This window comes from Varanus komodoensis, unplaced genomic scaffold (genome assembly GCF_004798865.1).
Source record: "Varanus komodoensis strain SLA01 unplaced genomic scaffold, ASM479886v1 scaffold24, whole genome shotgun sequence".
In the NCBI taxonomy this organism is placed as follows: Eukaryota; Metazoa; Chordata; class Lepidosauria; order Squamata; family Varanidae; genus Varanus; species Varanus komodoensis.
The window spans coordinates 10,941,173-10,954,385 of NW_025335641.1; the positions used below are offsets into that span (position 1 = coordinate 10,941,173).

General features: G+C 39.3%; 1 protein-coding gene across 1 annotated transcript in view; it reads left to right on the top strand.

Annotated features, from left to right (window-relative positions):
• Positions 1–13,213, top strand: part of CNN3 (calponin 3) — a 31,840-nt gene that overhangs the window by 15,354 nt on the left and 3,273 nt on the right. Inside the window, exons 2-4 of the mRNA XM_044432445.1 lie at positions 9,093–9,214; positions 11,193–11,259; positions 12,645–12,782. Of these exons, the coding sequence (XP_044288380.1) occupies positions 9,093–9,214; positions 11,193–11,259; positions 12,645–12,782 (327 nt within the window). The remainder of the gene's footprint in view (positions 1–9,092; positions 9,215–11,192; positions 11,260–12,644; positions 12,783–13,213) is intronic.

Consider the following 13,213-nt stretch of genomic DNA (forward strand, 5'->3'; position numbering starts at 1 on the left):
TGCATGTGCTTGTTTGTACAGATATTGTCTAACTAGACTTATCCATGCTCTAAGGACTTCTCATCTGGATTATTGCGGTGCTTTATACAAGGAGCTGTCTTTGAAAACAGTCCGGAAACTTCAGCTGGTCCAAAATAGCTTAGCAAGTTTGTTAAGAGAGACTGGCCAATGTCATCATAGTATACAAATTTGTGCATTTCTGGAACAAATTCAGGGTGAAAACCATTGGGACTAGGTTATCTAAAGGATCATTTCTTCCTATAAATGCCAGCTCAAATCTTGTCTTGTAAACCCCGAGAGCTTTGGCTACAGATGATATAGAAATTAAATTAACTACAACTTTAGTGGTCCTTCTCTGGGAGACCTCATCAAAGGAAGTGAGGTACACAGTTACTAAAAAGAGGGCCTTTTCTGCTGTGGCACCCTGGTTGTGGAATAAATTTCCTAATGTGGCTAGCTTGGAACCTGCACTGTGGTCTTTTTGGCATGAAGTTAAGACCTTTGCATTTTCTGGGGCATACAAGCTTTTCAGTTTCTGTTTTAAATTTGGTGTTGTATTTGAATCTTGGAATGTTACTTTATTTGCTTATTATTATTAGTTTGGTTGAATTTTGAATGTATAAACTGTATATATGAACCTCCAGGAACCCTCTGTGAAAGACGTTAGGAGACAGAGTACCCGGAGGAGGACCTTCTCTGCGGTGGCGCCCCATCTATGGAATGCGCTCCCCAGAGAGGTCCGCCTGGTGCCATCATTATATGTTTTTCGGTGCCAGGTCAAGACCTTTTTATTTGATCAATATTTTACTATGTATTAATTGGATATATTGTTTGTATTTTATTGGATTTTCAGCCAGCATAGAATAGTTAATTTATTTTATTCTGATTCATGTTGCAAGCCATTCAGAGATGGAAGTAATGGATGGCATACAAATTTTATAAATACATACATAAATATTGTATTTTTTGGTATTTTTATTTAATTGACGTGAATTGCTCAGAGAGTTTCAGCCACTGGACAGTACAGAAATAACATAAATAAGTAAAAACATACGTTTTGGCAATGCCTGTTGCTTTCTTCTGGGAGGAGGTTATTACACATTTTGTATTGGAACGGGCTTTAATATTCACCAGTGTATATTGGGCAAGTTTGCATGTAATGGCACCTTCTAAGGAATGTCACTAATTATTCATCAGTTGTAACATTCTTTTTTTGTAATCTTCTTATGTGGTATAAAGAAATGAAAAAAAGTTCACAGCTGAGGCAAAAATGATCCCAAAAGCCAGACTGGAACAAAATGGTAGCCATGGTAAAAGGGACAGTTTTGCTAAGTAATGGGAAAGGACCTAGCAGGAAAAAAATCAGGTTGTAAAGTTTTTTTAACCCATGGAATCATAGAAACATAGAAGCAGAGCAAGTCAGAAGGGGCCTCCCGGGCCATCTAGTCTGACCCCCTGCTCCAGTCGGCTCCGCTCACGACATGCCCGCCATGTGCATGTCCAGCCTATCTTTGAACACCCTCACTGATGGGGCCGCAACGACCTCTTGTGGAAGCCCATTCCACACCCTCGGGGTCCTGACTGTCAGGAAGTGCTTCCTGGCATCCAAATGGAACCTGGGTTCCCTGAGCTTTGCTCCGCTGGAGCGCGTCCTGCCTTCCTCTGCAGGGGAGAACAGGCCTCTACCCACCTCCATGTGACACTCCCTCACATACCTGTATGTCGCCAACATATCCCCTCTGCGTCTCCTCTTCTCCAGGCTGAAGAGACCCAGTTCCCTCAGTCTCGCCTCATACCCCATCCCCTGCAAACCGGCCACCAACCTTGTGGCCCTACGCTGCACTGACTCTAACCTGGCTATATCCTTTTTGTAATGAGGGGCCCAAAACTGAGCACAATACCCCAGTTGTGGGTGCACCAGAATCGTATAGAGTGGTAGTAACACCTCTCTTGATCTAGAAGCCACACTTCTGGCTATGCAACCAAAGGTGGCATTCACCCTCTTGACCACCGCATCACACTGCTGACTCATGGTTGGCCTGCAGTCAACCAGCACCCCGAGCTCCCTTTCACAAGTGCTGCTCTCCAGCCACTTGTCACCTAACCTGTACTTACGACACCTATTCCTATGCCCCAAGAGCAAGACCTTGCACTTATCCACATTGAATGCCATCCTGTTGTCTCCTGCCCACTTTCATAGCCTGTCCAGATCCTTTTGGGTCTGGGGTACCTGCTCAGTTGTGGCCACTGCTCCAGTTTTAGTATCGTCTACGAATTTGATCAGCAGACTGTTCACCCCTTCTTCCATGTCATTGATGAAAAGATTAAACAGGATTGGCCCCAGGACAGAGCCCTGGGGGACCCTACTTGTCACTGGCCGCCATCCCGACAATTCCCCACTAATGGTTACCCTCTGCTTTCAGTCAACCATGCCCTAATCCACTGGACAGTGCTTTGGTCTATCCCAAAACTCCTCAGTTTCTCCACCAGGATATCATGGGGCACTTTGTCAAAGGCCTTGCTGAAATCCAGGTATACCACCTCCACTGCATCCCCTCCATCTAGCCATCTCGGAACCTTGCCACAGAATTTCGCAAGGTTTGTGTGGCAGGACCTGTTTTTGCGGAAGCCGTGTGTGGCTGTCAGCCTCCCTTCCCTATCTAGCACCACTAGATCTTTATTATGAGCCTTTCCATTATTTTTCCTACAATGGACATAAGGCTAACAGGCCTGTAATTCCCTTGTCCCTTCTACTACCTTTTTGAAAGTTGGCCCTAAAATTGAATCCTATTGGCCCATAATACTGCTTGAAGTATTTTCAAGAAAAATGAGCAGTTTTCCTGTTAAGAAAACAGCATTTTTCACTCATTTCACTCCTTGCTCACATAACAGGGACAGATCAGCTTCTTGCCTAAGCATCTACAGACATGAAAAGTACCTGATACAGTGAAACAGCATTGCATAGGGCCATTGTTCCCTTTGTATCTGGTGTGGATAGTTTTTTGGTTCTTCCAGCCCTTCCAGCAAAGGTAGAATTAACTCTAAAAGTTGTACAAGTAAAAACATAGATTTTTTGTTTCTTTCTTTGTTCTTTAGCACCACTGAAATGTACATCCCTCTCCCCCAAAAAACCACATGGCACAGTTCACACCACATCAGGACTGACAATCACTTGGAATACATTGTGAATGACAAAATCTGCATACATTATTTTCAATGCTGTCACATTGTTACTGACTCAGACAGAGGATTAAAAAAAAGGAAAACAAGGTGTAAATGCTTCATTGTATTCATTGTATATTTAAAGAAAACCACTTTCTTAAAATTGAGAAGCTAGACTAACATATAGTAATTTTCAAGCACCTAGATAGTAAACAAGCTAGGGAGAATCAAATAATCTCTTCTCTGCATTAAGCTACTAATTACCTACAATCATACGCTAATTGCAACTTTATGCACAACACAGCAGTTAATTCAAGCAATTTGCCACCCCTTTTGGCTTTCAGCCTGTCAGGATCAGGTTTTAATTACCTCCTGTATGTTCCAAGAGGTTTCTGCTAAGAACCTTGCATACCTCACAGGGCATATCTTACACCCACTGTACTGTTTTGGTTGGGGTGTTGGGCTGCAGGCAGACTGGTTGCTCTTTGGACACAAGGATCTTTCCATTCACAGAAGATACTCCCAGCATAGGGAGGGGTCAGGGAAGAAGTGAAGGGTCACGGAAGGGGTGGGTCATGCCTGCAGTTGTTATCCATCAATACCCCTTCGTCCTGCACTGACCTGGGTCACCTCTCATGCTGGTGCAATGGGTCTACCAGTGAACATATGTTCCTCTTGCACCAATGTATTTCTTAATGGAAATTGTACTGGAGTAAGCTTAAATGTTATCTTTTGCCCATGTCATGACTCCTTGATTATGACGTAGTTCTGTATTGATCTCCTTCCAAGGGGAGATATTAGAAGTGCAATACTTTATTTCTGCGTATTAAATGTGTGGAAGAGTGTGCGTGGTGTAGACAGTAACTTCGTGAATGCTTATTACAGCTATTCTGGCTTGAAGGAGGATTCATAGCAACAAGCATGTGACATTTCACTTGTAGTGGCTCTCAGTGCATTTTTCCTGTTTAGCCATATGAACAGCTAGCGTAGAAACTTCAGAGAAACCTGTGGCTGCATGCATAATTTTCTGCCATGTGCCTATAGTTTTGGTGGATTTGTTGATTTCAGCCACTAGCAATATAATACTGTAAATGTTTTCCCTTTGCAAATAATACACTGGAAAAGTCAAATTTAAAAACAGATCAGTTTATTGTTTGCGACTGGGAGTCTGGTTTGTAGATTAGTTTCAACTGCAGTAGCTTTAGAAATGACTTGGTTCCCTGAATCTAAAGCTTGGTCTTATAAAATGGGAGCCAGAGCCAGATAGTTTTCACACAGAAGGAACAACCCTGCCTCATCCTTGCCTTTGAAAGTTTTGCATAACTTTCCTGGCACATCATAGCTGTGCTTTGAAACGTTCAGACTACTTCCCATCTTTCACATCTCTTTTAGAAGCAATACTCCTTGCTAAGAAAAAATAAATTTATATTTTTAAATGGCAAATGTGATTATAAATATTGTTTCAGATATTATATAATATTTTGAAAAATCATTTCCTCTTATGTAGCTCACTTGTCAGTTCATTCCACAGCACTGTGGGAAGAAATGGCATTTCTTCTCCCTATTTTGCCCTGTTAATTAAATGCTAGTAGAATATTTATTCTATGAAAGCAAACTCATCTGCTTATGTATTATTACTAATCTTAAATATCATCACTAATTAAAACTTCTTTTTAACAAACAATTAACTCTGTTTTTTGCTTTTCAGTTCCGGTATTGAAACTTGTACAATTACATGCTTGGTTGGGCGATAGTTTTGTACAAATAGATATTTGCTGGCACAGATGCTTTCCAAGTAATCAGTCTTTAACATCTCTGATTATAGGAAGATCAGTGATTGGCTGGTAATGGCACTGGTAAAAAAAAAAATGACTGGGCAGGTAGGAACTGCTAAACATCAGAAGAAACAGACAGTGTTTTCAACATTTTTTTTCAAAATAGACTTCTAGTGCTCAAGGGTTTGTAAGTCTAATTTATATCCCAGGTAAAATTTATGAAAAGTATTTTTTGAAAAAGCTGTTAGATCTATAGAAATGTATCCCTTGCAGAGGAAAAATAAGCAGAGCTAAACGAAGTCCTCCTTTAGAAACCTTTGAGAATTTTAACCCCCCCCCCCATTTTTTCTGCAGATCACTACTGGTTTTTGTGCTCTGTCTAGTGGAAGTCACTGATAGTCCATCTGAAGCATCCAGGAAGCGCTTAGAGTAGTTGTTGGACTAACTGTTCTTGTTTTACTGATTTCAAGGCTGTCAAAAACAAAGCAAAGCAAAACAAAAACTGGCTAGTCTTGTTAAAAATCCTTTTTAAAACTAAGCTTGAGCTTTGACAAATGTCAAAATTCTACAGTCCTATAAAAGGTGTGGTTTGTACTTTTTTATTTTCTAAGGCTTCTAGAATCTCAGGAAAGGGTATATAAGGTGGAGATCATTGAGAACAGTTAAGTCCAACCCAAAAAATTAAAGGATCTTCCTGGGAAGGGTGTGATACACAGACACCCTATTTCTCTAGGAAAGATGGCCTCCTGGCTAGCTACCCAGGATGGGTTGTTTTGTAGTGTGAGTCCAGGCAGTCAGCCCTTCTCTATGCTTACTCTGAAGACATGGAGGAGGAGTGGGATTGTGCATGCGTGCTCCACCTGCAATATTGCATGCTATACTGCCCCCTCCCAAAAATCTGCTGCAAAGATGGCAGACTCCCAGTTGTGAAAACCTCTTACAGGTATAGCTGTGTGTGCTCCTTTTCACAAAAGGTAATGGATGTGCAGGGATGTGGAAGGGGATAGGGGTCGTGACTTGATCTCACTCTCTCCTCTTCCTTATGTGTAGAGCAGATCTCAAACCACATACCTTTGTAGCTATAAAGGTAAGAAACTAAGACAAATGAAATTCCTTAGAAGTTGAACTCTGTAAAAGTGCCAGGTTTTGTCTGTTTATATGCTTCTGTGTAACTGAGACATATACATGGCCTAAAATTGTGATAATATTTAGGATTGGACTATAACAATGTTCATTTCATTAGAAAGACTTCCTGATTTGAGAACACTTGTGACTGTAAGAATGCTGAATAGTATACTGTCCAATCTTCAAAAATTGATCATTCTTTCTTTTTTCGGAGACATAAAATTGGCCTCCAATAGCAACATATTCTCTCTCTGTAAACAACATACTTTATCAGAGAGTATCAGTTACTACTGGAAATGCACTGGAAATGATAGAGCAACAGAATCTGTGTAATGAAATAATCCTTACAAATCATTCATTTGTTGATTACTTTAGGCCTGCCTGAGAGACATTCTAACAAGGATATGGAAAAATAATAATTGTAAAAACAAAATCTTGACAAATCCTGGATTGGATGCTTGTACGTATATGTATGCAAAGTATACATTTTTGGAGCACTTGATAAAATGCCATGTAGCTTGTCTTGGGTTATTAAAGCACGGTGATGACAGAAGCACTTCAAGGCATTGAACATTCTATTTCTTGACTCAACATGAAAATATCAAATTTCAAATGTGCAAAACAGTTGCAAAATGATGAGTGAAAATACTGACCTCATAGAAACTATAGGACTGATGACATTCCTTGACAGTGCCTGTCTGTATAAAACATTAGTCGCTCTTTGAACCCTGCACTTCAACAACCAGGTCTTTCTGAGATACTTCATGCAGTGACATGATTTTTTAGTCATATTTGCTTTCCCAACTGGAAAATGCAACAACTGCAACTTTCTGTATATTATACCACTGTGCATTGTCTTACATTGGGTTTAAAATTAGGCACTGGACCTTAAAACAACCTGAGTTTATTCCATGTACTAGGATTTGGAGCTGACTGTGGCCATCAAGGCATCTGTCAAAATTGCAACTTGGATTCAGTGGCTATGGGTATAACGAAGGCTGGCATCAAAGGTCAGCCTGTCAAGGGTCTGCATCCCATCAGGAGACCGTGGACAAAAACATGCTCCTCCGCCTGTGCTCCTGCTCCAACACATAATGGCTTGCCTCTTCGCCTGCCCCTCTGCCTGGCTTGGACAATAAAGATAGTAGGAAAGAGGAGCAGCAGTTACTACTGCCTACCTGCTCCCTGACTCTCTGCTTGCAAGCAAGTGAGCAGTGGCAGTGATGAGAAAGAGATGAGAGGAAACAGCTTTTGGTGACAGTTGTAATAAGAAAGTTAGATTAATTGGGGAAAGAGTCCTAATGACTTACGAATTTGTACCCACACATTAATAAGTGCATCCTCTTTTGTTTTCCTCTTGGGTAATAACATTTTTGGGATGGGGACAGTAGTCACAGTAAACAGTTTCCCACAGTAAACTGGTTGCAGATGTCTAAACACCAGATTTTTGAAAATAATGTGCTGCCCAATTCTTTTAAACAAAATCTCTATGAGTTCATGAATTTTCTTTCCAGTAAGTCTGTAGAGTAGAGGCAGACACTTTATTATTTTATACTACTTTAAGGTAGCATCGAAACACGATACACATTGTTTCCGTTGATGCTGCCTCAAAATGAGAGCCAGGGTGGTGTGGTGGTCAAGAGTGCAGGACTGGGACTCAGGCAATCCAGGTTCTAATCCCCACTTAGCCATGGAAGTCACTCGGTGATTTCAGACCAGTCTCAGACTCTCAGCCCGATCCACCTTACAGGATTGTTGTTGTGAGGCTAAGTTTGGGAGGAGGAGGAGAATTGTATAAGCACCTTGAAGTTCCTTGGAAGGAAAAAATTGGATATAAATATAATAAATAATAAGTAACATTGAATACTAAAAATAAACACAGCTTGCTTTGGTGCTGTAATAAATAACTTGCACAACTTGGCTTTGCTCTTGCTAGTTAATCAGAAACAGCTCTTGCCGCCACTTCTCTTAGAGCTCAATACACTTTTCTTTCTGAGTTAAACAGGACTTATTTCCAAATAAGTATAACATTGACGCCTTACTACAGTTAATAATGCAACTTAGGACACAATACCGTGCATGTTTAGACAAGAGACAAACTCTGCATCTCCCAGATGCTGGGAACTGTTGGATTTTCCCCTGTCTAAACATGCATTGAGCTGAGCCCTTAGGGTGCTCCTAGACAGGTGACTTCTACAGATGAAAAGGCATTGTGCAGCTATCTCAGGTTTTTATGATATGAAAAAATATGTAAGACATAATAGGAAATTACAGGAGAGTTACAATTAGAAGATAGTAATGTCTAGACACATTGGCAAATTTCATGTTCAGAATAGTGAGATTGCACAATAAGAAACATGAATAAAAAATTAGCATTCTTGGGAATACCAAAGGGAAGACAAATGTATATTGAACGAGTAAGAGTACGTTATCTTGAAGAGTACATTAGCAAATCTGCTGGTTAACTACTCCAAAGTATATTAAAGAGTAACAATTCTTCAGGAGTTTATATGTAATTGATATAACAGACTTCCAGTAAAGCATACACATCTGCGGTTTTAGTTTGGTCTTCTGAATTCTTAGGTTTCAGTCTTACTCTACTTCAGTGCCTTTCTTTCAAGTAAACTATACATATTGCATATAATAATAAAAGTAGAAAGAATCATCTGTGATGAGTGCATTTGCCACCTTTTGAAAGTGGTCAACTAGTGACGACCTTTTGGGAGCGTCATAAAGAACTTCTGTAAGAAGCTTTACAAATGGAAATTCCTTGGCAGGGGCCATGTTGATTTTGGAAAAAGATGCTTTGCTTATTTGAAGAGCTGAAAATGTTTGTATGTCTTCAGATAAAGCTTCTGAAATATTGAGGTGTTGAATTTGATACGAACTGGTGAAACCAATGCTTGAGATTAGAGATACCCATTTTTAGTTGTTTTCATAAAATATTCTTGCTCAATCAGATATGAAACTTTCATTATTAAAATGGGAGAAAGGATGCTGGTAAATCCATCCAATTATTTTGTTTTGCAGATTGCTTTGAAGTATGATCCACAGATAGAAGAAGATCTCCGTAACTGGATTGAAGAAGTTACTGGCATGAGCATCGGGGCAAATTTTCAGCTGGGTTTAAAGGATGGCATCATATTGTGCGAGTAAGTAGCATAATTTATTTTAAAATGTCAGACAGATCCCTCAGTTCTGAATCAAATGTCTGTCAGCATTTTTAGCCCCAGGATTCATGTTTAACTCTAATACCCACTTCAGTGTATTTAAAAATCAGATTATATATGAATTTCTCAACCTTTCTTTAGAATAATCATATGTGCAAAGTAAGTTAGAACTGTGTAGTATTTAAAATAGCTGAATAAAAAATGATGATGATGGAAACTGTCGTTGCCCCCTGCAGTGGTGGAAAAATATATTTTGCCCAACTCCTAAAGGAAAAGCAATGTAATCTTTGTATATTTTTCTCTCTCTGCCTTTCTCTTATTCTTCAAAAAGAAAAGCAGAGAAAAAAGTGGCCAGGCTACTTGAGCCATCACTGCTAGACAAAACCAGAGTAGGAGTGGAGGACTGTCCACAGGTTCTTTTTTTGCCAAGTTCAGGAACTGCACAGTAATGAAGAAACTAGTTACAGCAAGCAAAATTGGCTGAAGTTTTTTTTCTCTTTTCATTGTATAGAATTTTACAATGCAGAGATAACTACAGATGATACAAAAACACATTTAAGAACAAAAATATAAAAGTTTATTCAGTCAAATCTTCTTTAAACATAGATGTACCGTGATATTTTAAAATTCCTTCTGTGAAATCCGATAAACAGTTGATTGTGAAATTGCTATATCTGATGCCAATTTTCTTTTGTAAGCTTGGTCATTGCTGCAAAATCCTTTTTTACATTATTTTATATCTGAGATTTTAGGAAAGTTCCAATATTTCGCCTACACTAAATTAGCAGTTGGCATCATGTAACCAGTGACAATGCTTTTTCAGTATAGCATTTGGTATAAATTAAAAGGAGGACTAAGAGCCAGTCTCATAGTATAATCTAGTATTTTTCAGTTGATGTTTATACTTTTCTGAAATATTTGGGCAGCTGAGTATGTTGACTGCATAATTCAAATCATCTTGACCTTTAGTACATTTTCAGCAAGGAATGTTGTAATTCTTCCTGATTTTGCTGACTGTAATAAGAGTTGCATACCATCTAAAGAATCCTGTTTTTCCCTGTCCCCAATAGCCAAATATAGACATGATAGGGAATTTGTGTGTGTGTCTGTCTCATTCACATATAGAGAAGCGGAGTAGATCTACTGATTATTCAAAAAGGAGTACATGGAGGGAGAAGGCAAACCCTCCATGCTTTTTTCTCACTGCTGCTTTAAGCAGTTTTCTGTCAACCAACTTCCAGTTCCAGAACTGAGCCAAGCAGAGAGAAAGACACTCTCAAGGCAACAGGATATGCTTTCTTCACTGACTTTTTCCCCCCACTCCCATTGTATGTGTGACTAGGGAAGACAGGTGTAGTTCTCCCATCATTTCTTTTTTTTGGCCATAAATCAGATATATAACTTAAACAAGAGAGCATAGCCAAAGAGGCTCTTTGGGTTGCAGCCAATATTCTTTTTAAAAAATTAAGCATAGAAGCGGTTCAAATGCATCATACTGGTTGGTTTTATTTCCAACAATATTATACATTGCACAGTTAGCTAGGTATAAAATCATCAAATGCCTAAGGATCTTATGCAGTTAGAAGGTTTGCATGATGAAACTTTTCCTAGATTATCTCACTTCATTCTACAGGTGGTTGTGTGTTTGCCTGTTCTCCCTTGATATACACAGAAAAATGGATTGTCGACCTAAAGTCTTTTTTCTGACATACCTGTTTCTACGTGCAGGGCAATCCCCTTACTCTCCTGAAGGAGAGAATTCAAATAAACAATGCAAATGCATCTTAAAGTAATGCAGTTGTTACAAACTTGCTCTTAAACAACATGTGTGTGTAAGTGAAAAATAAACAAGTTCATTTGATTTGGTGATTAGAAGTGTTGCAAAATAAATACTAAAATAGGAGATGGCTATATAAAAAAATAAAATCAATTAGGGCTCTTTATTTAATAATTTTTGCAGGCTTATCAACAAACTCCAACCAGGATCAATAAAGAAAATCAATCAGTCCAAACTAAACTGGCATCAGGTAAGCAAACAACAATTTCAATTCTGTGTTCAAAGTTGTGTCTGTTTTTAAATGAGTGACAAAATGAGAGACTTCCTAGACAATCATTGCATAGAGGTCCTCAGGAAGTGGACTCTTTAAAGAGTTATTATTGGGCAGGTATAATTTGCTTCCCAATTGAGGTACAGATGATTAAACCATAGGATGTTTATTTTTTTTAATAATGAGAGTACTATTGAAGGTACTGCACCTGGAAGGTTTTATTATAGAAATCGACTATCGAGAAGATAGGCTGTTCTTGTGGAAATTGGCAGTATACACACATTCACTTTTTCATAGCCTAAAGAATCTGATGGTCTGTACTAACTTTTCTGGTAAGTAGGCCATGGAACTGCAAGAAGAAGAAACAACTTGCCCCTTTATATATAATAAGTTTCCCCTATAGGCTTTTCACACTGCTGGGCAAACAAACAAATGGGACAATTAGCCATTTTATGTTAATCATTAAGAAGTAAGTAGGTATACACAGTGTCCAGCTCAGTGAAGTTTCAAATGGACAAGCAAGACAGAAGGGTTAATGGAAGAGCTTATATCTCCTTGGGGAAGTTTGATTCACCTTGTGAAACTTGAATTTAAACAATTGCTGGCATGTTACTCGGGCAAATGGTTTTTGCATTGCTTTGTCCTCTTTGGCAAATCCAGACAAAACAAAACAAGGCAGCATAGTATGACAGCGGCTAGAACAGTTGCCGTTACAAGCCAGCATTCCAGAGATTTGGGCTTATGGCTTATGAGCACCCTGCTTGTGCATTCTTGGCTCCTTCTGCACATGAGAGCAGCTGAACAATCTGTAGGCCTTTCCGCTGTGGTTTGTTTATTGTGATATTCAAAGCAGGAATTCTGTATTGCCTCTTTCCAAAGAGAGCCAGAGTCAACAAGAAGTCAGAGGTCCTCTTCTGGACGTTGCAATAAGCAGCAGGAGCCAAGTGAGAGTGATGGGGTGGCATGCACAGAGTCACCTGTGATTCCTTATTACAGCACATGGCTCAGTCATAACAGCATTGCCTGCGGTGTCCAACTGGGCCAGTATGGGCTAACCGTCAGAGCATAGGCCTGCATTCTTTGCTCTCTATTTAGGTTTCATTTAAAACTTGAACTGAACTATTTATTAAACACAAATGTGTAACAGAATAACCTCAACCGCCACTTAAAAAAACCTACCGCAACAACAACAAAGCGGGCATTTGGAGCAGAGTTGGTGGGCTGGGAAAGTGACCAGCGGGGAGAAAGCCAATCCGCTCTTCCCAAAGTGATTTTTATCTAACAAAAGGATCCACACAGGATTGAGTAATCAGAAATGTTGACAAGTCCTAAGAGTGTGCTTTGCTGTATTTATTTGATTATAGCTGGAGAACATTGGGAATTTTATTAAAGCCATACAACAATATGGTATGAAACCACATGATATTTTTGAAGCAAATGATCTCTTTGAGAATGGAAATATGACTCAGGTTCAAACATCTCTGGTGGCACTAGCAGGTCTGGTAAGTTCATACTGACATGTGGATATCATACGCATAAATAGCAGTGATGTACTTGACTTTTTGTCTGATGAATAATTATTGCGATGTTCTAGTCACAGAAAAAGCTTTATGGGCCTTAATCTATTTGTTACCTGAAATGATCCCTTCCTTTTCTCCGACTGTGGAATGTCTATAATAGGCAAGCCATAAAATTTTACGGAGCTGTGGTCTTGGATTTAATTTGATGGCAGTTGAGGCCACACTTGCTCTGCACATCTTTCCTCTCTGTTGCCAAACAGGTAGCTCTCAAAAGTGCAGAATCAAGAAGCTACTCACAGGTTTAAAAACAGTCTTGTTACAGAGTTGTTCTATCAGCAGTAATCAAAAGTAATAGAATAATATAGTGGTTAATAGAATAGAAATGGATATAGGTATGGCACAGTGTTCCAGAG